Here is a 25,967-nt window from a genome sequence, read left to right as displayed (position 1 = left end):
TGAAGTCCCCCCTTTTTATATTTGACAGACCATCACTTTCCCCACCCTCAAAACCTTAATAAAAGCATATCTCCTCCAATGGGCCTTCTCCAACTAAGCTCTCATTTCCTTTTCTCCCATTCCCTTCTGCATCACCCTTGCACTCGGATTTGCACCCTTTACTCACCCTTCCCTCAGAAGCACAGCACTCAATTTACTAATTTATAAGTATGTCTGTCTCCCCTCCAGACTGTAAGCTCACTGTAGGCAGGGAATGTTAGTCTTATTTTATACTCTCCCAAGCACTTAGAACATTACTCTGCATAAAATAAGCACTTCATAAATACGATTCATTGATTTATGTATTCCTGAACAGGTGGCCAAGACTTTTGTTTTTTTAGCCCTTCTCCTAACCTCACCCCTAGTCTCACCGCACTCCACCTGGTATCTATTTGAAAGGCCTCTTCACACAATCCCAGCTCCCTGGGCCTAGCTCAGGAGAACCGCTGCCTTCACCACCCTGCCCTGCCCACATCATCATCTTCTCTGCCAATCTCTCTTTGGAACATGATGATGTCTTCTAAGGCTGAGATCATTATCTAATCTCTGAGCCTGGAGAGAGCCTGACCCATAATGAAGTGGGAAGATATTTTAGCTGGAGAAGGAACCAGGCAACTCTCCAGGGAAGGGAGAGTGGGGGAGAGCAAAAGAGAACGGAGGAGGCGGGAGAAGGTATACGGGTAGCCTATTCTCCTGAGGAGAGGGAGGGGAGCAAGCTTCTTCCATGAGCTGCAGGACCACTGCCTCAAACCTGAGGGGGCGGATCCCGGCTGGTCCCTGGTGGGTATGGATCTGCAATACCACTGCCTCAGAGCAGGGGACCAGTCTATGCATGCAACAGCTTTCTCCTGGAAACTCAAGCTCTCTGCCTGCACTCTTGGACTATAAGAAGGGGATAAATGGGGTGATCATGCAGCCTTGATTCCCCAGGACAGCCTTGTTCTATCGAGGGTTGTCCAGGGTCCCAGAATATCGACAGATGTCCCGGCCAAGGAAGCCAGGTTAGTGTTTCCGAAGATTTGCGCTCCTGGCATTGCAGTACTGCAGCTCGTGTTTCTGGGACTACAACAGCTAACCAACAACAATCTTGGCTTACCCCACATCATGCCCTCCCTGTCCCACCAAAGTCTGCACGGACAGTCCAGGAAATCTCATTCCCAGAGCGGGAAGAGTCAGGGAGGGGACTCTGGTTTTCTGATGTTCATACAAGCTTATCCCAGAGGGGCAAATCCCAGCTGGCCCTCTTTCCTCTCTTCCTTCCCGCCAGCTACCTTGCCGGCTCCTGGCCCCCTCTCAATTCATTCAACACTCTGGAAGCTGGAATTCCCCGGTTTGGGCCTAGAAAATACAATCTCTTCACCCGAACTATGCCAATTTAACACATGGGAAAATGGCCCAAAATGGACCAGAAGACCTACAGAAAGTAAGGGCTGGGAACAGACCTCTGAGATGCCACTTGGGGCCAATTTTAGACAGTAAGGGCCAATTTTAGACAGTAAGCTCATCGTGGGCAGGGGATGTGCTTGCTTATTGTTGTATTGTACTTGCCCAAGTGCTTAGTACAATGCTCTGCACACAGTAAGCACTCAATAAATATGATTGAATGAATGAATTCTGGAGTCCACAGACCGAAGCCTTTCAAGGCACCGTTCTCCTTCATCAACTTCCAAAAGCCCCTACTTTCTAAACCCAAATTCCAACACCAAAAGAAGCCCCTAGGGAGCATTAACAGCTGCCACTGGGCAAGGCAGGGAAGTGGAGCTAACAAAGACCAGAAGAGGAACATTTAGCTGATGGAGCTGGCACGAGGGCGGTGTGTGGGGGCTTTAAGAAGTTGACTAATTCTGTTGCAACTCCAAAGAGACAGGAGGCTTTGTCTGTCGTCTGTCAGGAGCATCAAAGGCAATGTTAATGGGCACAGGTGTGAACTTCAGGTTGACACACAGCCCAGATCTTGACTCTAACCGCCTCATCTCTCCTCTGCCTGCCTGCTCCCCACAGCTTCTCTCTGGGGTGTCCCCGGCCCAGGCCTGAGCTGCCCAACATGGTTCGCTGGAACAACAGAACAGAAAGCCATGTGGCGGTGGAGAGCTGTGGCCTCTGGCCTGGCTTGGAAACCCAATCTGGACATTAGAGAGGACAGGGAAAGCCAACAAGCAAGAGTGATCCGAATGGTCTTGTGTTTACAAGGAGTTTGGAGATCCGCCTGGTGTTGGTGTACGGTTTACAATTACGATGCCAAGTCAAGAGGTGCGCCGGTCAAACTTGGCCAGCGTCCTGAACCCAGCGGCTTCCAGCTCAGGAACGATAGGTGTGGGGAGAGGACAGAGAGAGAGCTTTCGGGAGGAAGGAAGAGGAGGGGTGGGGCAGGTGGGGAGGGTTGCCACCAGACGGGCCAACTGCCGGTGAGATGGCGGGCCCCGGACTATCGTCCCCGTGGGTGGGTACCAGGAGGAAGACATCATGCGGAGAGGACACGTAATTAGCATGGAGACTGGGAGACCAGAGGCGCGGTAGAAGCTTTCCTATCAGTGCGTTTAAAAAAAGAGCTAGGGAGACATCCGGAGGAAAACAAGGCTGCACAGTTCCAAGTCGGCGCGGTTGGTGGGCGGACCTGGATGGGATTCAGTCCCGAATGGCTCTCGAGCCCAACGTCCCGAAATGAACAGTGGACACACAGCTCCAGAGAGGCACTCTTCCCATGGAGCCCAGCCACAAAACGACGGAGCCAGTGGTCCTCGCCATGGCTCCAGGTTTGACATGAAGCTTGACCCAACCAATCAATCCTTCAGGAATCCTTCCCTGCCGTAGCTCTCATCCTCACTCCCATCCTACTGCCTCACCCACGCACTTAGTTCCACTCCCTAAGCACTTACGTAATAACTATGGTATTTGTTAAGCACTTACTATGTGCCAGGCGCTGTATTAAGCACTGGGGTGGATACAAGCGAATCGGGTTGGACACAGTCCCTGTCCCACGTGGGGCTCACAGTCTCAATCCCCAACTTACAGATGAGGTAACCAAGGCACAGAGAAGTGAAGTAACTTGCCTAAGGTCGCACCGCAGACAAGTGGCAGAGCCAGGATTAGAACCCAGGTCTTTCTGACTCCCAAGCCCATGCTGTATCCACTAGGCCCCACTGCTTCTCTTAGATACTAAGAGCATTAACATACATATCTTTATACTTGGTTGCTTCCTTTACCTGTAATTTATTTTAATGCCTGTCTCCCTATTGGTCGGTAAGCTCCTTGAGGGCAGAGAACTTGTCTTACAATTCAACTGTTCTCTCCCTAGCGCTTGGTACAGTGCTCTGCACAAACTACGTGCTCACTAAATACCACTGATTGACAGATGAAGGCACATCAGAGTCACCAGTCTGCCTGCTGTCTGCGGGGGACCCAAGGGAGGTTGTCATGTGGGGAGACACAAACCCACTTTGAGACTCTCAGACCAAACTCAGGCAAGGCTCTAGCAGATAGGAGATGTTCACTTAAGTACTACTTCCACATGCACTCACCCAACACCAGCTTCCTCCAGGAACCAGAGAATGGAAATCTGAGCTTTCAGTTCAGATTCCACCACTGACTTGGGGTCCATTTGGACAAGACTCCGAATCTCTTTCAGCCTCTGAAACTGGAAAGGTAACCCACTCCGATCTGCCCCGTAGAAAGTGTCTTCATTTCGGGTTCCGGTGAGAATGCCATGAGGGAAGATGAGCATGGCCTCAAGTGTGCCACGAAATATCGCTTGTGGGTACTTACATCCACACAGGTGAGTGGCGATAGAAAAGGGGGTGCTTCTACTCAAGTTTTCCTTAACACAAGGTTTGATGAGAACCCAATCCTTGATTTCAAGGGGAACTGCTTGGGCTCACTCTCCCTCTGCCTCCTATGCAAAGGGAATTAGATCAGAGCTCCTGGAAGGAAAATGCAAATCATTGCTTAGATACATTCTAAGCAAAGGGGTGTTGGGAATTGACAGGCAGGGCTGGGCAGGCAGTGGGAGAAGAGACCACTTCCTTTGACCCCTTCTTGCACTTGGATCTGTGACCTTTGTTTGGACATGTGAAATTCATCCCATCCTCAACCCCACAGCTCATATATTTATCTATAAATAATATATTAGAAATTATTTGTTCACATTCATGCCTGTCTCTCCCACTAAACTGTAAACTCATTATGGGCAGTGAGCTGCTAATTCTTTTGTACTGTACTCTCTCAAGAGCTTAATGCAGTGCTTTACACATAGGAAATGCTCAATATATACTATTGAATGATTGATTAAAGGAGCTCAACAGCAGGCCAGTACCCAAATCCTCAAAAGCAACACACACACTGTCAAGTTGTCTACCTAAAGCATTTATCACATCAGCTATCTGTCTAAGCCTGAGTGAGCCACCAAAATACAGCCCTGGGGGAGCCCAGTGAATGACTTGGGTAGCCTGGCCCAAGACTACCAGAGGCATCACCCACCTGCTGTAGGACCCTCAAAGCTGGGCTCATCATTTTTCCTGCCTCACAGGTCCACAGGTCTCTTTTCGCTTACTGGTGGGAAGAATCTGGCTGGGGGGAGAGGGGGCAGAGGGCACCCACATTGCCTGCTTGTGCTCCCAGAATTACATCCCAAGAGACTAATTGCACTATCCATACCAGCTGGATCTGGGAGTGACCTAGGCCCTCGAAGCAGATACGGTGGAGGCAATGGGTTGAAGGGCCAATCGCACTTGTTTCTGCCCTGAGAATTGCTGACAATGGGGCTGATCACACAGACAACTTCCTTCTTATGAAGAAAGCCCACTCTGCAAGACACTCCCTCCGAGAGTCAAACCCAGGCTATGGACATTAATTAGGCAGCCATCTGCCTCCATCTAATGTGGAATCCAATTTCTCATAACCTGGTTATTGAAGAGCAACCTGTTTCTATCCTGAGACCGGAGCAAGAGACCTCAGAACGGAGGGGACCGCCAGCTCGACTCCTGCTCGAGCCCACACTACCCCCGCACTCATTGGTCTCCTTCCTTCCTCCCCCCCCGTAACCTCACCCCAGGCCCTCTTCTGTTCCCCCAACCGCGCTCCACACTCACGTTGTACAGCACGGTAGTCCATCCTTCCATGGTGATACACTGGAAGACGGTCAGCACGGCAAAGAGAATGTTGTCAAACTGGGTGATCCCGTCATTGGGACCAATCCAGTCCCGGCAGTCATAGCCCGCAGGGCAGCCCTGCACCCCACATGGATGAGGCGGGTCAAATCCTTCAAGTATGCCTGCAGCCACACAAAGGGAGAGCTAGGATCAATACCCACTGTGTTTTCTGAGTGACTTGTGTGGGCACAGCACTGCTCCCTCAGGGAGCATACAAAAGTATTTAAGCATAATCCCGGCCCTTGAGAGACTTGCAATCTAATGGGGGAAAAACAGAAAATGCATACTGATTGTCATTTCATGGCTCAGAATCAGTCTGTAAGTGTGAGTCTCAGAACCCACACCTGGGAGATGAGCAAGCTGGGTCACTGGGCTCTTCTAGGAACTGGGTTCCCTGGCCAAAGCCCAAATTTCATAGCCATTCTGGGCCCACATCCAGCTCTCACTCCCGACCCTTTCACTCACCAAAGTTAAGAAAGCCCACTGCACTGAGTCCAGCCCAAACTGGACCACCCAGAGGGACAAGAATTTCCTCTCCTGAACTGAACTTCTTGGCCTTCTGGAATCAGCTTGCAAGGTGGTTTGGACCATAGGGGATGTTGAATGTCTCAGGAAGATTCTTTCCAGAGTATCTAGAATGTCCAGAACCCTTTCTCTTTTTTGCCCCAGCTGCCAAGAAACCAGATGTTGGGGGTTACTCAATTTGAGTCCAAATATGAAGTGGAGCTCAAGACTCCACAGGATTCTCCCTGCAACTGGCCCTTGACCATAACAATAATAATAATAATGTTGGTATTTGTTAAGCACTATGTGCAGAGCACTGTTCTAAGTGCTGGGGCAGATACAGGGTAATCAGGTTGTCCCACATGAGGCTCACAGTTAATCCCCATTTTACAGATGAGGTAACTGAGGCACAGAGAAGTTAAGTGACTTGGCCACAGTCACACAGCTGACAAGTGGCAGAGCCGGGATTCGAACCCATGACCTGACTCCCAAGCCCAGGCTCTTTCCACTGAGCCACGCTGCTTCTCTACAACCTCACTTCCCCAAGAGGGAAGAGGCACTATGGAGGATAAACACACACTTTCTCCAAGGAGGGTCATCCCCAAGGTTGGCAAACCCAGGCGAGTTCCTCCAGCTTTAGGGACGGACAGTCCGGACTCGCAGGCAGACTGGTCTATAGTCCAAAAAGGATTTTGCCCGAGGAGGGCTTTCTGGAGGTGAAAGTCCCTGTCTTGAGAAGAAATCTTCTGTCATGGCATTTCAGTCTGGGCTATGTAATGCCCTGAGCCCACACCTGCAAGGAACTGACAGGATTTGGGGTGCCAGGTTCCCATTGTGTTGGCCCCTAAAGGCTGCCTTAACAGGTTTTTCCTTGGCTACTTCCTAGCCTGGTCCCTCAGTGGGAGGGGGAAGAGACCCTTTCCATCCTCGTTTTCTGTTACCTCCAGACTCTGCTGGCAGGAAGGAGGGAGGAAGAGGCAGGGGCAGTGACTGTACCTGAATTGTTCATAAAGCAAGCCCTGTGTAGCTTCCCACTGTAGAACTCCAGGCCGATGATGGCAAACATCAGGATGGCGAAGAAGAGCAAGAGACCAATCTGGAGGAGGGGCACCATTGCCTTCATGATGGATTTCAACACGATCTGCAAACCTAGGGGGTAGAGGGGAAAGGGTGACACAGGAAAGAGGAGAAGAATGGCTGAGCACTTCCATTTTCCTTCCTTTAGATTACGGGGGCCGGGGGGAAGCCTTTGAGACTTAAACCTAATCAACTCCAAGAAGGAGTGAGCAGCTGAGCACTTTCATTTCCCTTCCTTTGGGGGTGGGGGGGAGGCCTTTTGAGACTTGAACCTCATCAACTCCAAGGTGACAAGAATGCTTACCTAGAAGGCACCTGCCACCATCCCCCATACCCTTCAAAGGAAATCTCTTCCACTCTCTCCTCCTTAAAGCAAACTCGCTGAGCTAAGGACCCCTGCACATTGGAAAACGTATCCTGTTCCCGGAGCATAAAAGAAATCAGACTACTTCTGTCTTTTAGTCCCTTTTCGTTTGAAATGCATGGAAACCTGTGTTTGCTGTGGGTGGGGGAGGAGGGGCATACACATATTATATATTTATATATATATACCCAACACACTCTCTATCACTGCAGTCACAACAAGACTGCTATCTGACCGTGGTCAAGGCTACTAGGGAAGCAGCGTGGCTCAGTGGAAAGAGCCCGGGCTTTGGAGTCAGAGGTCATGGGTTCGAACCCCGGCTCTGCCACTTGTCAGCTGGGTGACTTTGGGCAAGTCACTTAACTTCTCTGGGCCTCAGTTCTCTCATCTGTAAAATGGGGATGAAGACTGTGAGCCCCATGTGGGTCAACCTGATTCCCCCGTGTCTCCCCCAGCGCTTAGAACAGTGCTCTGCACCTAGTAAGCGCTTAACAAATACCAACATTATTATTAAGGCTAGCCAGCTCAGGACTCTGGTGGCTAGCTCAGTGCCATTTGAAAGGTAAAGCCAGCCTCTACCCCCAGGGATAGAGAAGTCTCACTGTGAGAATCTGAATGGGGCAGAATAACTGTTTGTGAGGAGACCAATGGGTTCTCCACTGGCTGTTCAGAGCATTTCCTCAGGCCTAGCTAGCCAGTGGAACTCCAAGGAGCCCAGAAACCCAGACACTGAGGCCGGACTGTCTGAGGGCAGACTGTCTGACTGAGGGCGTGTCAGGGGCTGCAGGCAGATGACCCAAGTGTGGGTTGAAGCGAGAACCCCTCGAGAGCACTCCGAGGAGCAGGTGGACAGCAGCGAAGCCGCCGATCTCAGGAGAGTCTTGGTTTCCCCAATCCATTTTACCCAAACACCATTTCCCTGAACATGGGAGGTTACAATCTCATGGAAGAACAAAAAAGAGGAACTCAAAGGACTCTGAATCTCTTCCTCTTCTCTCTGGTGTAGTTAAGGGAAGGGATTGGCACGATTGGTTTGAGAAAGCAGTGGTACTGGGATCATTTTCAAAGGGAGCAAAGACTCAGGAAAACACAACCTTTCAATTAGCCTGATTCCCTGCCCTGCAACACCTTCCCAGTCTCTTCCCTGCTCACCAGCCTCCCCAGGATCACATATTTTGTGCCACGGAGACCATGTGACCAAAAGACCGCAGCGCTAGAACTGGGGGTTGTGCTTCCCGTCAAACGGCAGGGACTGTCTCTATCTGTTGCCGACTTGTTCATCCCAAGCGCTTAGTACAGTGCTCTGCACATAGTAAGCGCTCAATAAATACTATTGAATGAATGAATGAATTTCTGTTTTTAGAGAAACTTAGACTTGGCCACAAAGGATGACTTTTAAGTTCCACCTAATTTCCTACACACCCTAAGCTGGTGCTATCGGGCAAGGATGGTCAAAGACTTACCAGCCCCCTTCACCCTGATCAAGAAGAAAAGCAAATACATACTGGGAATGCCCGACACGAGCTTCAGAGGTCTCAGCACACGGACAGCCCGCAAGGTCCTCAGGTCTACGTGGGTGTTGAAATGGGTTCCGGCTGTGGCCAGAATTCTGTGGGCCAAGGAAGAGTGTAGTCATTAGGACGAGGATCAGGTGGAGGACAGGGAAGAGGCATTTCAACAATATTTAACAGCATCCCTCTTGTTTTCTGTGTGTGCAGCGTGCCTTCCCATTGGTCAGGACCAACTGACCCATGTTTGACTGCTGTTCACATGGAAAGATTACCTTGTATCTACTCCAGTGCTTAGAAAAGTGCTTGGAACATAGTAAGTGCTTAACAAATACCATAATTATTATTATTATTATTATGAGGTAAATGAGGCAATGCCTGCCCTTGGGGGGCTTAAAATCTTAGAGGAAGAAGGGAGGTGACCCCAAGGCCAGCCCCTCAGTCCCTCACTGCTCTGCCAGAGCTAGGAAAATACTTTGCAGTAAATCAAAATGGAGCCAGCTGAGTTATCTTTCTAGGGGATAACAATTCCAAATGTCCGGGACCTCTACCACATCATGTTCGCCACCTCTGGCCCTTCACCAAGGCTCCACCCTTCCAACTCATGGAAGACCTGCAAGCCCAGTATTCAAAGTTCCCCTCACATCCATCCACCCACAGGCCTCCTGGGACTGCCAGACAGGAGACTTCAAGGAATGCTCTCCACTCTCAGACTAGTACCTACAAATGGCCTGCGCATAATCAATCAAAGGATATTTATTGAGCGCTTATTATGTGCAGACCACTGTACTAAGCACTTCAGAGAGTACAATACAGCAGAATTAGTGGGCATGTTGTCTGCCCATAATGAGCTTACATAATGAATATTTTCTTTTGCCCCAGTAGTTTTATGACAATTCTTCAGACTCGTGTAAGCCTGCAGGTATTTTTCTTTTTGAGTCAGTTTGATCTGTTTTAAACTGAAAGTTATCTGGGGGCAGGGATTGCATCAGAGTAGCTGTATATGGAGCCCAGTAAAGATCTAAGAAAGATGGCACTATCATGCAGGACATTATCTGGATGAAATGAAGGTGGTGGTGATGAAGATGTCTTTCAGTGTCAAGAGTTCAGAATTGGGATGCCAAAGTTATTATGTTATTAAATAACAACAAAGAAAACCAATAATAATGGCTGTGGTACTTGTTAAGCATTTACTGCATGCCAAGCCCCATACTAAATAGTGAGGTAGATACAAGATAACCTAGTTGGACATAGTTCCTGTGCCACACAGGGCTCACGGATTAAGTGGAAGGGAGAAGAGGTATCTCCATTTAATAATTATTGGGCTTGTTGTGTGTCTCTGAATGCATCACACAACCTCCCTGTTCTAACCCCAAGAAAAAACTACCTTACTATCATTCCCAAGCTGTTATATTTACTATAGCCAACTATCATGTCCCAAAGTGAAAAGGACCTTACCAAAACCACAAAAATCCCTCAATCTAATAGAGTTACACTGATGCTTATGCACCTTGTGTTGAGAGATATATGCACGTACATAAAATAGATGATATTAGATCCCAAAAGCTAACTCGGGAATCTTTGTTAAATATTGCCCCCCCAAAAAGGGTTTTTTTTTTCCCTTCTCCCAATTTTGTACTTTTTTTCTTTACCGTTTGGGCTTCTCTTGTTTCCTCCATCATTCTCTGCCAAAGCCCTCTTAGGTCCAATTCTTCCTTTTCTCATCTTCTATCCCTTTCTCCTTCTTCCACTGTGGACACTGTTCTCTGGCCCCTTCCTCCATTTTCCCTTAACTCTCCCAGGGCTGGCCCGGCCCCATCCCCATCTGCCCTCCCTCAAGCACAGAAGAGGAAGGGAAGTGGTTGCACTTCTCTTCCTCAGGCAGTCTGGGGTCTTAGGAGCCTCAGACGTGCACAAGCCAGTGACTGAGTTCACCATTCCAGGCCAAGCCAATCCCCGTTCTGGCTCTCTCTTTTTTTATATTTAAGCACTTAGCAGCATGATTTAGTGGCTAGAGCATGGACCTGCGAGTCAGAAAGATCTGGGTTCTACTCCCAGCACCGCCACTTGTCTGCAGTGCGACCTTCAGCAAGGCACTTCACTATGCCTCATCTCATCTGTAAAATGGAGATTAAGACTGTGAGTTCAATATGGGACAGGGACTGTGTCCAACCAGATTAGATTGTATCCACCCCAGTGTTTAGAACAAGTGCTTGACACATAGTAAGTGCTTAACAAATACTATCATCATTATGTGCCAGGCACGGCTCTAAATTCTGGGGTAGATAAAAGCTAATCAGGTTGGACACAGTCCCTGACCCACATGGGGCTCACAGTCTTAATCCCCATTTTACAGGTGAGGTAACCGAGGTACAGAGACATTAAACAGCTTGACAAGTGGCAGAGCCGGGATTAGAACCCAGGTTCTTCTGACTCCCAGGCTTGAACTCTATCCACTAGGCCATGCTGCTTCCTCTTCCCTATGAATCATCCCCAGGATTCCTATCCCAGGTTCCAGGTTTCCCTCTCTCAGACAGAAAGTATAGTGGCACCATCTGAGTGAGGAGGCACAAGCCCAGCCCCCACTGCAGGCCAAGGAACACTTGGGATCTATACATGCCTGTGACTGAGCAGGGCAGCGCCCACTCCCCTTCCTCCCGCCTCCCTCTCAATCTCCCCCACTCCACCCCACCCTCCCGACCCGCCCCCCAGGCAGGGATGCAGAGGAGCAGGGATTTGTCTTTGCAGGATCAGTGTCAGCTCCCTCCAGGGCACTATTAATCTGGAGCACAGACGGAAGGCTGAAGGAGACCAGATTCTCTCCCTGAGGCGCTATCAAGACTGTTCCTGTCTTCACCATTTTCACTGGGCTCTTTACCCCGTCCTCCCTCCTCAGCCAGCTAGGCCCAGGGGGCCTGAGAAGAGAAGGGAAAAAAATTTTCTATGGTGTTTGTTAAGAGCCAGGCACTGTACTAAGCAATGGGGTAGATACAAGTTAATCAGGTTGGACACAGTCCATGTCCCACACGGGGCTCACATCTCCATTATACAGGTAAGGCATTTTACTGAGGCACAGAGAATTGAAGTGACCTGCCCAAAGTCACACAGCAGACAAGTGGTGGAGCCGGGAATAGAACGTGGGTTCTTCTGAATCAGGGGCCCATGCAGCGTGGCTCAGTGGAAAGAGCCCGGGCTTTGGAGTCCGAGGTCATGAGTTCGAATCCCGGCTCCACCACTTGTCAGCTGTGTGACTGTGGGCGAGTCACTTCACTTCTCTGGGCCTCAGTTACCTCATCTGTAAAATGGGGATGAAGACTGTGAGCCCCACGTGGGACAACCTGATTCCCTTGTGTCTACCCCAGCGCTTAGAACAGTGCTCGGCACATAGTAAGCGCTTAACAAATACCAACATTATTATTATTATGAGAAGCAGCGTGGCTCAGTGGAAAGAGCACGGGCTTTGGAGTCAGGGCTCATGAGTTCGAATCCCAGCTCTGCCACTTGTCGGCTGTGTGACTGTGGGCAAGTCACTTAACTTCTCCGTGCCTCAGTTCCCTCATCTGTAAAATGGGGATTAAGACTGTGAGCCCCACGTGGGACAACCTGATTCCCCTATGTCTACCCCAGCGCTTAGAACAGTGCTCGGCACATAGTAAGCGCTTAACAAATACCAACATTATTATTATTATTATTATTATTATTATTTTTATTATTTATGCACCAGGCCACGCTCTTCCTCAGTGCCCACCTGCCTTAAGGCGGTGGAATCTTTATTCCCCCATGACGTATAGGCTTGGACTGGTTTGCCTACTGAATCCTGAGCATCCGGGTGGTTCCCGGATGTCCTAGGGGCACTAAGCACATGGTGGGCATTCGATCCACTCTGTGTAATAAGGATGATGACAGCAAAGGCTGCCGTGAAATGTTGCACTGAAACTCAGGAGCCTCCCACTCCTGGGCTCAGGCCAGCACGTTCTCCGCTCCATTTGGCAGCATCTCCTCCCTGCTGCCTGAGCCACCCCGAGCTCTGTGTTGCCGGGCTGCTTCATCTCCCCCACAAGCCTCCCCGCCCCCCCCGCCGAACTCGGGCCCCCCCAGGGTCAGCCCCTCTGCACTCTCCCAGCAGTGCCCAATCAGTTTAAAAAATGCCTCCCCAACAAGAACCCGACAGCTCCCCCTGCCCTCGGCACTTAGAGTGGATTGACACTCCAAACTCCCCCCATCCAACCCACCCTCCTTCTGGTCCCACTCAGACACTACACGACTGCTGAACGCTTCACTGGAGGTTACCATACCCACGGCAGCCAGTGTGTGCCTGATTCCACTTTCCCAGGCTTCTGACCCTTCCATAGAGGGAGGAGAGGGAAGGGGTTTACCCAGACCCAATGACACCTTTCCAGATCTGTAAGCAGACTGAGTCTCCCAAAGCAAAAGAGGCCTGGAGGGAGGAACTGAGATTTTTGTTTTAGCAAATGGGGTCCTGGGGGCCCAAGAGGAAGAGGATAAAGGGAGATAGAGGAGGAGAAGAAGCAAAATGGACCTAGAGGCTGAGAGGGGGTGGGAGAAGAGAAAGAGAAGAGTGTGAAAACCTTCAGGGACAGGTACAGTAATCTAAAAACCAAGGGAAATTGGGTCATTGTTCCACTAATTCATCTAATTACAGGCCAGAGCGCTTCTTGCTGTCTCTTGTGGGCTGCACAATTAGCAAACCTTTCTTTTCTCTCTTGTTCCTTCCCTTGCGTGTACAGTAAGTACCAATGTGCCCTCTTCAGAAACTGGAGTTTTGTTTCCTAGGATACCCAGACAGGAGAAATGACTTCACATCATGAAAATGGACGACTTGTGAATGGACCTACCTCCCTCCCTGAGCCTCTTCCCCGCTTAAACTGTCCTGCTCCCCTCGCTGGTTTATGAAATTGAGAATGTAAGATTGGCAAGTGGAGGGAGAAGAGTTAGAGAAACTGAGAAGGGGGAAGGCAAAAAGAGAAGAAGAGAAAGGACAGAAAAAGGAAGAGTAGAAGAAAAAGGTAGCAACAAATGTTCTGAAAGCAAAAGAGAAAACAGCACAGAAAGTTCACCAACGGAGCAAGAGAGGCAGAAAGAGAAAGTTGAAGTGGAGGAAGCAAAGGGAAACAGTGTGGGAAGCTCTGTGGCCTAGTGGATAGAGCATGGGCTTGGGACTTAGAAGGACCTGGTTCTCATCCCGCTCCGCCACTTGTCTGCTTTATGACCTGGGTCAAGTCACTTAACTTTTCTGTGCTTCAGTTCCTTCAACCATAAAATGGGGACGAAGACTATGAGACCCATGTGGGACAGAGCCTATGTCTAACCAGATTATCTTTTCTCTACCCCCAATGCTTACTACTGTGCCTAACACATAGTAAGCACTTAAATACCATTTTTAAAAAAAGGGTTAAAAAAACCACTTAATTAGTACCATTTAAAAAAAAATAGCTTCCAGGAGCAGACGACCCTTGGTTCTATTCTCGAGGCCCCAAACTGTGCACCACACCCCAGGCCAGGATGATCAGTGGGCTCAGATGGGGGACACTCCAGTCTTCACCCCAGGCCCACATAGACAGGGGACAAGCCAGAGCGGCTTCTCCTCTCCTCCTTCTGAGGAGGACCTAGCGCACTCCTACAGGGTTTCTTTAGACTCTCCCAGGTGGGGTCATCATCTCCCTGGAGGTCTGCCTTAATTGGGGGAATAAGGGAAGGAAGCTCACCCAGGGGTCCCAGACAATTCCCATCTTGGCTGCCTGAGGCTAGGGCTCCAGTGGCAAGACAGATTCTCTGGATAATTCAGGGAAAAGACTTAGGGGAAAAAGCCTGGCTGGGCCTGAGAGTCAGAGGACCAGGGTTCTAATTGAGCTCTGTCACTTGTCTCCCACACGACCTTGGGTCACTCACTTAACTTCTCGGTACCTCAGTTTCCTCATCTGTAAGATGGGGATTCGATACCTGCTCTCCTCCCTACTTAGTCTGCGAGCCCGATGTGGGACAGGAACTGTGTCTGTCCTGATTATCTTGTATCTACCCCAGTGCTTACTACAGTGCTTGGTGCACAGTAAGCGCTTAACATCACAATGATCATTATTGTACAAATTGCTTGGAGGACTGTTTTCCTAAGTAGTTCTAGTACTCTCGTATTACTAGTTCCCCTTTTAGTTCTCCTATCAAAATCCTGCCTTTTGCCCTCAGGTGGCACAACTCAGAATTGTGTCCAAAGGCATGTGTGGTCAGAGGATGGTGAGGGTTGGTAGGGGGTAGGGAGGAAGACCAGAGAGAAGAAGACTAGGAGATCACACTTCCTGACATTTACTGTGTGCAAGTCACTGTATTAAGTACTGAGGGAGTACAATACAAAAGAGTAGGTAGACATATTCCCTGCCCACAAGGAGCTTATGGTCTGGGGGCGGGGGGACTAAAAGAGTGATGTGGGGCTGGGGGTGGTGGTGAATATCATGTGCTTAAAGGGTACAAATCCAAGTGCACAGGCGATGCAGAAGGGAGAGAAAGTAGGGGCAAAGATGGTTTAATCAGGGAAGACCTCTCGGAGGCGATGTGATTTTAATAAGACTTTGAAGGTTGGGAGAGTGGTGGTTTGCCATATATGGAGGGGGAGGGAGTTCCAGGAAAGAGGGAAGATGTGGGCAAGGGGTCGGCAGTGCAACAGACGAGATCGAAGTACAGTGAGTATAGGGTTGGCGTTAGAGGACCAAAGTTGCTAACAGGCTCTATCCAGTTATCAATAACAATAATCATAATAAAAACAACAGTAATGGTACTTATTAAACTCTTACTGGGTGTCAAGCACTGTGCTAAGTGCTGGGATAAGTACAAAATACCTGAGACTTTCTGAACATGACACCTCCACTGCAACAGTGATCCACGGCCCAGGTCATGGTCATTTTTTGAGGCCTACAACTGCTTGTTCAAGTCAATTAGGTTTCTAATTGGGTGCCCAAACCTAGGAGAGCTTTAACTGCCTGTGTAAGTAATTATGATGCATCAAAAAACTACCCAGTTACAGTGCTTTGTTCTCCATTTCCTGCAAATCAAATTACCAAGGGCGAGATTTGATTTGGAAATCAATTTGCAAAGTCCCTTTGTTTCAGTTTATAGAAAAAAACAAAAATGTTCCTTCGTATTAAACCGTTTGCAGTCACAAAAAGACAAATGCCACCCAGACAACTTCAGGGGGAAAAAAAATCAATTATGTGCAAAATAACTCCCAGAATACATATTTTATAAGGAGATTTGAATTGGGAAAAATTGTGTTAACCCTCCTTTAAAAGAAGCAAGTAAATCAAAGCCACATCCCCAAAGGGCAAAAGTCACAGTCCCATAACGCCAAAGTTCATTCATTCATTCAATCAATCAATCAATCGTATTTATTGAGTGCTTACTGTGTTCAAAGCACTATTCTAAGTGTTTGGGAGAGTACAATATTCAAATTACTGGTTTTAGAGTAAGCAAAGGCAAAATTCCTGATTCTCATTGTTAGACATTGCCTCACCTTCCCTTATAATTCCCCAGCTTCACAGTTGTCCCAGTCAGAAAAAAACAAGTCTAAATGCCCTTGCTGACAGCAGTAGGAGAAGCAGAGGAGTGCTCAGAGGAGCTCAAGACCCTTCTAGGGATCGGAGGACAATGTGGGGAAAAAAGAGAAGAGGACTCACATAGATGTTCCAGCTCGATTCCCACAAGGGGATCATTTTAGCCAAAAAGGCCAGTAGAAAAGCCAGTGAGAGACTCAGCAGCAATCAGTGGTATTTACTGAGCACTTACTGTATTGGGAGCACTTTACTAAAGTATTTGAGAGAGTATAATACAACAGAGTTGTCTGACATTATCCCTGACCACAAGGAGCTATAGTCTATTCACTTCCAGCCTCCTGCTGGCTCTCTACACATACGAGTTCATGATAACCTAAATTAATAGAGTAGATATTTTTCTCAAGTGGAAAGGCCTTGGAGATAAAGTTCACAAAATGGATCCACTCTCAAAATCTACACAGACTTGTAGCCTAAAAGGATCAGTGCCATTCAGTGGGGGAGAGGAGCCACTGAAGATTGGATTTCCAATTCTTAGTAAAAGTACACAATCCCAGTAGCTGATTGCTTCTGGCCCAAAGTCTGACTTTGACCGAGAGTTGACTGGCCAAGATGAGGTCGTGTGGGTTTCCCAGACTCCATCGAGGGCTGAGAGAATGGCACTGAGCTCACTGGGAACAGATTGGCCAGATGGATCCAAAAAGGCTTTCTTGGCTTACGTCACAGTGATAACTGCATATGATTTCTGAGGGTCAGGGAATCTTGGCTAGAAGAGAGGCACTTAAGCCTGTCTTTGGGCAGGCCAAACCTAAACCTTTGACTCAGCTCTCTAGTTCACCCCACACATCCAATCCGTTACCAAAACCTGCCAGTCTCACCTTTATAATATGGCCAAGATCCGCCCTTTCCTCTCCACCCAAACGGCTACCTTACTGCTACGGGCTCTCGTAATATCCCGGCTAGACTACTGTGTCAGCCTGCTCTCTGATCTCCCTTCCTCCTCTCTCTCCCCGCTCCAGTCTATTCTTCACTCCACTGCCCAGCTCATCTTCCTGCAGAAACGCTCTGGGCATGTCACTCCCTTCTTAAAAACCTCCAGTGGTTGCCTATCGACCTCCGCACGAAACAAAAACTTATCACTCTAGGCTTCAAGGCTCTCCATCACCTCGCCCCTTCCTCCCTCTCCTCCCTTCTCTCTTTCTACTGCCCACCCCGCACGCTCCGCTCCTCTGCCGCCCACCTCCTCACTGTCCCCCATTCTCGCCTATCCCGCCATCGACCCCTGGGCCACCTCCTCCCGGGGTCCCAGAATGCCCTCCCTCCTCACCTCCGCCAAACTAATTCTCTTCCCCTCTTCAAAACCCTACTTAAAGCTCACCTCCTCCAAGAGGCCTTCCCAGACTGAGCTCCCCTTTTCCCTCTGCTCCCTCTACCCCCCCCTTCACCTTTCCGCAGCTAAACCCTCCTCTCCCCCCTTTCCCTCTGCTTCTGCCCCTCTCCCGTTCCATCCCCTCAGCACTGTACTTGTCCGCTCTACTGTATATATCTTCATCACTCTATTTATTTTGTTAATGAGATGTGCATCATCTTGATTCTATTTATTTGCTATTGTTTTAATGAGATGTTCTTCCCCTTGATTCTATTTATTGCCATTGTTCTTGTCGGTCTCCCCCGATTAGACTGTAAGCCCGTCAAAGGGCAGGGATTGTCTCTATCTGTTACCGATTTGTACATTCCAAGGGCTTAGTACAGTGCTCTGCACATAGTAAGTGCTCAATAAATACTATTGAATGAATGAATGAATAAACCATTTTAAACAGGGGAGAATCTGCCTGTTGTAAGAGCAAAAGACCCAGAGAGGAGAGAATTGAGGCCCCTCTGAGTTCACAGCTCTTCTAAGATTAACCAATCACATTTGTTGAGTGCTTACTAAGTGCAGAGCACTGTACTAAGTGCTTAAGGAGAGTGCAAAATAACAGAGTTGGTAAACATATTCCCTACTCATAGGATCTTACAATCTAGAGAAGAAGACAGACATTAAAATAAATAATGTATGTAAGTGGTGTGGGGCTAAGGGTGGGGTGAATAAAGGGCACGATCCAAGTACCGGTAGAAAAGGAGCACAGCTTAGTGGATAGAGAATGGGCCTGGGAGCCAGAAGGACCTAGGTTCTAAAGCCAGCTCTGCCATTTGTGTGCTGTGTGACCTAGAGCAAGTCACTTAACTTCTCTGTGCCTCAGGTATATCATCTGTAAAATGTGGATTAAGACTGTGAGACCCATGTGGGACATGGACCGTGTTCAATCTAATTAGCTTGTACCTACCCCAGCCCTTAGCACAGAGTAAGCACTTAAATGCCCTTTTTTTAAAAAAAAAGTACAAGGACAATGCAGAAGGGGAAATGAGGGTTTAGCTGTGGAAGGCCTCTTGGACCAAATAAGATGGCTAGGACTGATTCTTCCAACAACTTTCTCTAGTCATGTGAGGGAAGAACACACCTCCAGATGTAGCCAGAATAGCGCTCAGCGTTGACTCACTCAGTCCACACCGGCATGTTGCCTTATCTGAGTCAGCATTGAGCCATTAAGTCTCAGATTTTAAGTAAGCTATAAATGGCCTTTGTTTTTATTCCCCTGTTAACTCAGACGTCTCTGAAATTCATGGGTTCAATTTGCCCCCCAAACAATTAGGCTGTCACTAAGCAAAGAAAAGCTTAATTCAAAGGGAGAATTTCCCAGAAAGTCGTGAGTGAGGGAAAATATGAATTCATAAGGAAAGGTTTGTTTCTCTTCATTTAATGACTGGAATAGATGCTATTCCCTCTTCTCCACACACCCCCAAGACCCTTTGCTGCACAAGGTCAGGTCAACCTCTCTCCCCTCCCCACAACCTCCCCATCCCCCAGAGGGAACTCACTGCATAAAGTTGGTAGCTCCACACCCAGAGAACTTGGTGGCACAGAGGCAGAAACCATAAAACCATGAAGAAATCTTTCTTTCTCCCTCAGATGATTAGCGCAACCCTGGGCAAGTCACTTGAACTCCTCCAAACCTTGGTCTCCCACCTGCACAATGGGTTTGGTGCTACCCTCCCCTCCTACTTGTTATGAGCTTGTGAATGTAAATGAGATCACTGGCGGAGAGGATATGCAAAGTTCAAGATAATGTCATCATAGCAGGAAGAACATTTTGAAATGGTCACCCCCTAGCCAAAAAAGTCAAAACAATGTTATTTTTTGACTGCATGCACTACCCACAGCCACCTACGACTACACAACTTTCTAAGGAAGCCAGGGAAAACTAAGACAATGAGAATTCTTTATTGGGTCCATTTTCAAAGCATTATTAAGGTCATGTCTCCCTCAGGAGGCCTTCCCCAATTAAACCCTCTTTTCCCCGGCTCAGTCTCCCTTCTGCATCATCTGTGCACTAGGATCTGTGACCTTTGGACTGTCGATATCCGTCCCACTCCCAACCCCATGGCACTTACGTATCTATCTTTAAATTCTATATTATAAATTATTTATTTATATCAATGTCTGTTTCCCCCTCTAGGCTGTAAGATCCTTATTACCAGGGAATGTGTCTGCTTATTCTGTTGCATTGTTCTTTCCCAAGCGTTTGGTACAGTGCACTGCACAGAATAAGTGCTCAATAAATATGACTGAGTCAGTCCAGTGATAAATCCACCCTTCCAGCCAGCATCAGCTGTAGCAATGATATGCTTGCAGGAACCATGTGACAGTGGTCCGCCCTGATGTTCTATTGTACTCTCTCAAGTGCTTAGTACTGTGCTCTGCACACAGTAAGCACTCAATAAATACGACTGAATGAATGAATCCAGCACCTCTAACCTTTCCCCTCTAATAATAATAATGGTATTTGTTAAGTGCTTACTGCGTGCCATGCACTGTTCTAAGTGCTGGCAGGGAATAAAGGTAATCAGGTAGTCCCACGTGGGGCTCACAGTCTTAATCCCCATTTTACAGATGAAGTAACTGAGACACAGAGAAGTGAAGTGACTTGTCCAAAGTCACACAGCTGGCAAGTGGATTAGAATCCATGACCTCTGACTCCCAAGCCCGGGCTCTTTCCACTGAGCCACGCTGCTTCTCTACATCCCTAACCATTCATCTGGACCGTCTCCAAACCCCCAAGAACCTGCTGATATTTCTGGCTGCCCAAGAAGCTCAGGCCCCTGCAGAGAGCAGAAAAAACATCTTCCCGGTCCCTTACTGAGTCAGGCTCCAGCAGACTCTGGCCAAGAACCCCCACCATGACAGAACCTTAGGGATGAGCCAAAACTGAAAGGAGACCAAAGGAGGTGGGGCTCCAGGAAAGCGGGGACAAACACACCCTTGGGAGGGCTTGGTTCTACTCATGTAGACTTTAAAGAAGCAAAGGCCACTGAGAAACAGCACCGCTTCCCTTCACGATCAAGAGGAAACCAACCATCAGAGCCATCTGACATCATTGATGTGAGAGTGCCTTTCGCCTGACAAAATTCTAAAGATGTGGATGGACTCTCAGAATACTTGCTGGCAACATGCAGCTGATGAAATAGTTTTAGCCCATGCACTATCTTGGTACGGTCAGGGTCCAAAGGGACTGAAGAGGTAGTCTGGGTCCAGTTTGGGTTTTTTTTAAGGTATTTGTTAATATTGTTAATAATAATAATGGTAATAGTGGTATTTGTTAAGTGCTTACTATATACAAGCCACTGTACTAGTGTTGGGGTAGAGACAAGCTAATCAGGTTGGACATAGTCCATGTCCCACATGAACCTCACAGTCTTAATCCCCATTTTACAGATGAGGTAAAAGGCACAGAAAAGAGAAATGACTTGCCCAAGGTCACACAGCAGACAAGTGGTAGAGCCAGGATTAGAACCCAGGTCCTTCTGACTCCCAGGTCCGTGCTCTATCCACTTGGCTACTGTGCTTCTCTAGTTCCCAAGATAATAAGAAAAATCATGTTCCATTTCATTCCACAGTGTCAAGAGTCCATCACAAGACTTCAATCAATCATGCATATTTATTGAACTCTTACTGTGTGCAGGGCACTGTATTACGCATTTGGGAGAATACATCACAACAATATAAAAGACACATTCCCTGCCCACAATGAGCTTATAGTCTAAAGGGGGAGAAAGACATTAATATAAATAAATTACGGATATGTACATAAGTGCTTTAGGCATCTGGAGCATTTGGTAGTTCAGGTTGGCTGGGAGTAAATGGCCACCCTCCCAACCCCCAGCCCCCTTCACTGCCCTAAAGCAGGAGTACAAAGGTGAAAGTGATAAAATCCAAAACATCTCGTATTTGTTGAGGGAAAATTAAACCAGAGCATCACCCATGTCTGGCAAACAGATTTCTTCCTGCTTGCCGAGAAGCAGCGTGGCTCAGTGGAAAGAGCACGGGCTTTGGAGTCAGAGGTCATGGATTCGAATCCCGGCTCGGCCATTTGTCAGCTGTGTGACTTTGGGCAAGTCACTTAACTTCTCGGTGCCTCAGTTATCTCATCTGTAAAATGGGGATTAAGATTGTGAGCCCCAAGTGGGACAACCTGATTCCCCTGTGTCTACCCCAGCGCTTAGAACAGTGCTCGGCACATAGTAAGCGCTTAACAAATACCAACATTATTATTATTATTCCTCAATGGCAAGAAAATTTTCTTTATAGTCATGTCCACCTAAGTACCAGTGGCATGAACTCGCCATCCTAACTATGGGTTGCCTCCCACTTCCCCACCTCCCCTGATCATTCCTACCCCCTCCCACTTTTGGTACTAGCTCCAGCGAAGCAGAGGTGAGTTTCAGTACCAGGTATAATCTGGCATTGTCTTAGCACCTAAAGACTCTCCTGATGAGTGCCAAAAACACTCACTGAGCATTGCCGATACAAGCAGATGGTTTACAAACTGGCCACTGGGCTGTTTGGTTAAATGGCAACAGCAGCGAGTAGTTATCAAATATTGTCAGCTTGATTGAAAATACTTTCTAAAAAAATGTGGCGCTATTTATTAGGGAAAATGAAATGCATTTCACTTTCCAGAATGATTAACCTGACATTAGTTTACACACATCTCAATCAGATTTCACCCTTGGTAACCATTTGAAGCCAATGAAATGAAAGTAATGTGAACAATTTTAAAAAATCAGATCATCTCCGCATCAACTGTTTAGCCGGTGTTAGGGCCTCTATCTAGGATCTAGGATAGCTATCAGCCGGCACACACTGATCAAATGGACTTCAGTGTATTTTCCTTAGGATACATAAAATGCAAGGCCAGTGGAGACATCGACAGAGGTCCTGCACTCCAACAGCTTCGGCACAGCTAACCGGTGTGGGATTTGCTGAGAGAGGAGTCAAAAGGAATCATTACACTCATCCTGCAGAACAATAGGGAGCTTATATTTAAAAATAAGAACCAGGCAGGGGGCTCTCAGAAATTCTTGGGAAGCAGAAGGAGAGGGGGAATCTGGCTGTGACTGCATCTCCACTGCAGCAACTTTCATTTCGGTCTTGGCAGTTCTTCCACAACATCGGTGGCCACTCCTGCCAGCCAAATAAATTAGCCCAGGCCTCTGGACTGGGAGCAATCGGGCTGTGGGCAAATAAAGATTTCTCAAAGACTATAAATTAGTCCTCAGGCCTTTGACCCTGAGCTTTGCGGGCTGTCTGACTGAATGCTAATCAGAGTCCGCTAACCTTTCACGGTTCTCAGCTCTAATTCCGCACCCTCACAACGAATGACGAACACTTTTGATCACTCTGTCTCCTACTGGAAGGATGTTTATCAGAAATACTGCAGATCCTCTGGATCTTTCTGAGTAGGCAGTACATGGAATGAGACAGACTGCTCTCCTTCCCAAGAGACTTTTTTCCAAAATTCCTTCAGGCTTCACCCAGCGCCCTGAAAGACATTATTTTCAAAATGGCAAAGGGACCTCAGAGAGTGAGCAACTCATCTTCCTCTCCTTGACAGCCACCTGCCTGGCATCTCAAACCCCCTCAGCCCGATGTCGGCTAATACCTATCCCACCTACTAGTCGGAGATGGATGCTTCAAGTCCCCCTCAGAAATCACTGGCATTCACGGGGTAGCAAGGGAGTAGGACATTCTGGGTGCAAGTGGAGAAATTTGGTCTAGGCTGGAGAAAGGGGTAAATAAATCTTGCTGAAGCCCCCAGCACAGGTAGTAGTGTTGCTGAGTACAAAGTTTAAAGCCCTTGACTAAACTAGCTAGGCTTCTGCTTCATCCCACCCCTTCTGAGAAGCTCCACTGTGGCTCTGATTGGCTTTGGCTGAATTGGGCAGTGCCACCTTAGCAAGAGATCAGCCTCATTATCCCTGAAGCCAATGATCCAGGTGGTGACGTTCAGTATGGAGGCTGCCCTGGGCCCTTCTGCAGGGAGGTTGAGCCCCAGGGGGCAAGGGACCAGTGAGTAGACCAATGTTCTGCTCCGCAGGGCAGGGGAGGGGGGAAAGGGGTTCAATCACTTTCTCTTGCTGAAGAAAGGGGGAGGTGGCAGCCTCCCCTGCTCTTGAGAGGTGCAATCTGGCTCCCTGGTTTCACATCACATGATGATGCTATGTGACTGCTGATCTCACCTCCTCCAACAGACTCAGGGGGCAGGGAGAGGGAATTATTTTAAAATCTGCAGAAACTGTGAGAAGGGCTGTGAACTTGCAAATTAAGTCTTAGTTCTTCTCCCAACTCCGGTTTGACTCCTCTGAGGGGCACCGTTCAGTTCTGCGTTCCCCACTGCCCAATTAGGACACCAAGCCCCAGGAAGCTGAAAGATACTTTACCAAGTTACCTCTAAGAGTCCACAAGGGTCTGGGCCCCAGGGCATGAGCCTTTGGCCACTTGGCCCTCCAGATACCTGTTGTTCAACCTTTTGGGGCTCTGAATGAGGCTGGCTGAAGAGACGCTTTGATGGAATCTCATGAGATTGCCTACGCCAAATCCCATTCCCTGCCCCAGCCCCACTGGAGGTTGACTTGTCTTTAAAGCATGAGCAGCCTCTACTGGGAGCTTGTTGAGAAGAGGTCATTGTATGGGGAATTCTCCTCTAGTAGGGTAGTTGAATTCTTGAAGAATACCCTAAGGCAATGATCACATTTTAGTAACCATTGATTAGACAGCAATTAATGGGTGAAGTAGGTAGCTGGTTCAAAGATGACAGGCATTTCTCATACAGATTCTGATTTGATACTGCTTCTTATCTGATTACCTTGTATCATCCCAGCACTTAAAACAGTGCTGAGTGCACAGTAATCACCTAATAAATACCATCAAACACAGTAATTGCTTAATATCATTAAAAAAGAGGCCGGGAGAATAGCAGCATCATGCCTTCACTAACACTTTCCATACAACTCTCTTCAACATCCAACCTTCTCATGTTGAAGTGGGGATCTTCCTTTACTAGAATGAACTTAAGCCAGGGGAGCTTGTTCCCTAAGTCATTTATGGAGCTTTATCCAAACTGCATAACGAAGGTATGTGTTGTGACAGACCTGGGTGAAAAAAGTACTGACTGAGGACAAAAAAATTGCACTAAGTGCTTGGGAGCGAACAGTCGAAGCAGAAGAAATGGACCTGCCCTGGGGGAACTCACAATCTAGTTCCAGACCAATGGAGGTCCATTTTGCTCTCCCAACCCTCCTTGGAAGGGATGGGCTTCCCCATCCCATTCCAGTGTCTACATAGTCACTCTTCAGCCCAATCTTGTCACCCCCACACCCAGGTCCCCCACTGCGGTAGGGCACCAGCCTCTCTAGAACCAAGCAAATGTTCTAGTTGGAGCCACAGTGGCTCCTTCCACCCTTTCAGGGGCTGCCCCCCTTAGGCTTGAACCCTTAGCTGGGACTTGGGTCAATCCCAAACACGCCTTGACTCTATTCTGGTCGGTTCAGCGTGTTTCTGTAAGGAATTATAAATCTCTCCATCTGTGGCAACAAAATTGACATGCATTTTGGAAGGCTGTAGTAATATTTACTGAGCCCCTAATGAGTGCAATGCACTCTAAAAACATTTGGGAAGTGCAGCAGAAGCATATGATCTCAGAAGGATGTGGTCATTTTTGAACACATCATCTTTTTTTTTTATTCTGAAGGATTTCCCAGATCTCAACTTAAAAAAGTGTCCAGAGTTTCCTTGGGTCATGAAGCACCCGGAGTGAGTTTGTGCTTCTCTGCTGTCTGAGTGGTCGCTTTGCTCACTGCCCTGAGCCCGAAACTAGGGGAAGGATGTTTCTGAGTTTGGCCCTCAAGCCTAGGCTCGAAATGAAGCCAGGAGCCTTTAACGCTACTATGACTGCCTGCCAACAGTTGGCTGCAATGTTGAGTGGTCGTTTTGCCACTTGCATCATTTACAAACACCAAAAAGGAGCAATATTTCCAAAGAAATCCTTGCCATATAGATGTTGTTCTATGTGAACCATAAAAATCCAAGCCAAAATGAAACTCCATTTTCTTGATTCCAATTTAAACCTCTTTCTTACCCAATTTTCTTTTAATTGAAATTGCACCCAAACACTGCCACCCCAAAATCCAAATGGCAGTTAGAGTAATCCCCTGGGCCCCCAAGAAATGTAAGGACCTGGTTGACAGAGTGAAGAAGGCAGCACTATCAGAAAGACAGAGCTGGTGGCCAAGATCAAGACTGGGCCCTACTCCCTTCTAGTTCAGCCCAATCCCTGCTGGACTCCTGCCAAGCCATTGCACATTCCCTTGTGATCTGGTTATCCATCTACTGATGGGGCAG

The 25,967-nt window shown here is 48.0% G+C and overlaps 1 protein-coding gene across 6 annotated transcripts in view; it reads right to left on the bottom strand.

Annotated features, from left to right (window-relative positions):
• The window catches only part of CACNA1E (calcium voltage-gated channel subunit alpha1 E), a 271,336-nt gene that overhangs the window by 142,281 nt on the left and 103,088 nt on the right, over positions 1-25,967 (bottom strand). For all 6 annotated transcript variants that reach the window (XM_029081472.2, XM_029081478.2, XM_029081475.2 and 3 more), the window contains 3 exons: positions 8,634-8,737; positions 6,684-6,836; positions 5,124-5,305 (listed from right to left, as the gene is read on the bottom strand). In XM_029081472.2, the coding sequence (XP_028937305.1) occupies positions 5,124-5,305; positions 6,684-6,836; positions 8,634-8,737 (439 nt within the window). The remainder of the gene's footprint in view (positions 1-5,123; positions 5,306-6,683; positions 6,837-8,633; positions 8,738-25,967) is intronic.

This window comes from Ornithorhynchus anatinus, chromosome 16, assembly GCF_004115215.2.
Source record: "Ornithorhynchus anatinus isolate Pmale09 chromosome 16, mOrnAna1.pri.v4, whole genome shotgun sequence".
Classification (NCBI taxonomy): Eukaryota; Metazoa; Chordata; class Mammalia; order Monotremata; family Ornithorhynchidae; genus Ornithorhynchus; species Ornithorhynchus anatinus.
This window is presented reverse-complemented; position numbering and strand designations above follow the sequence as displayed.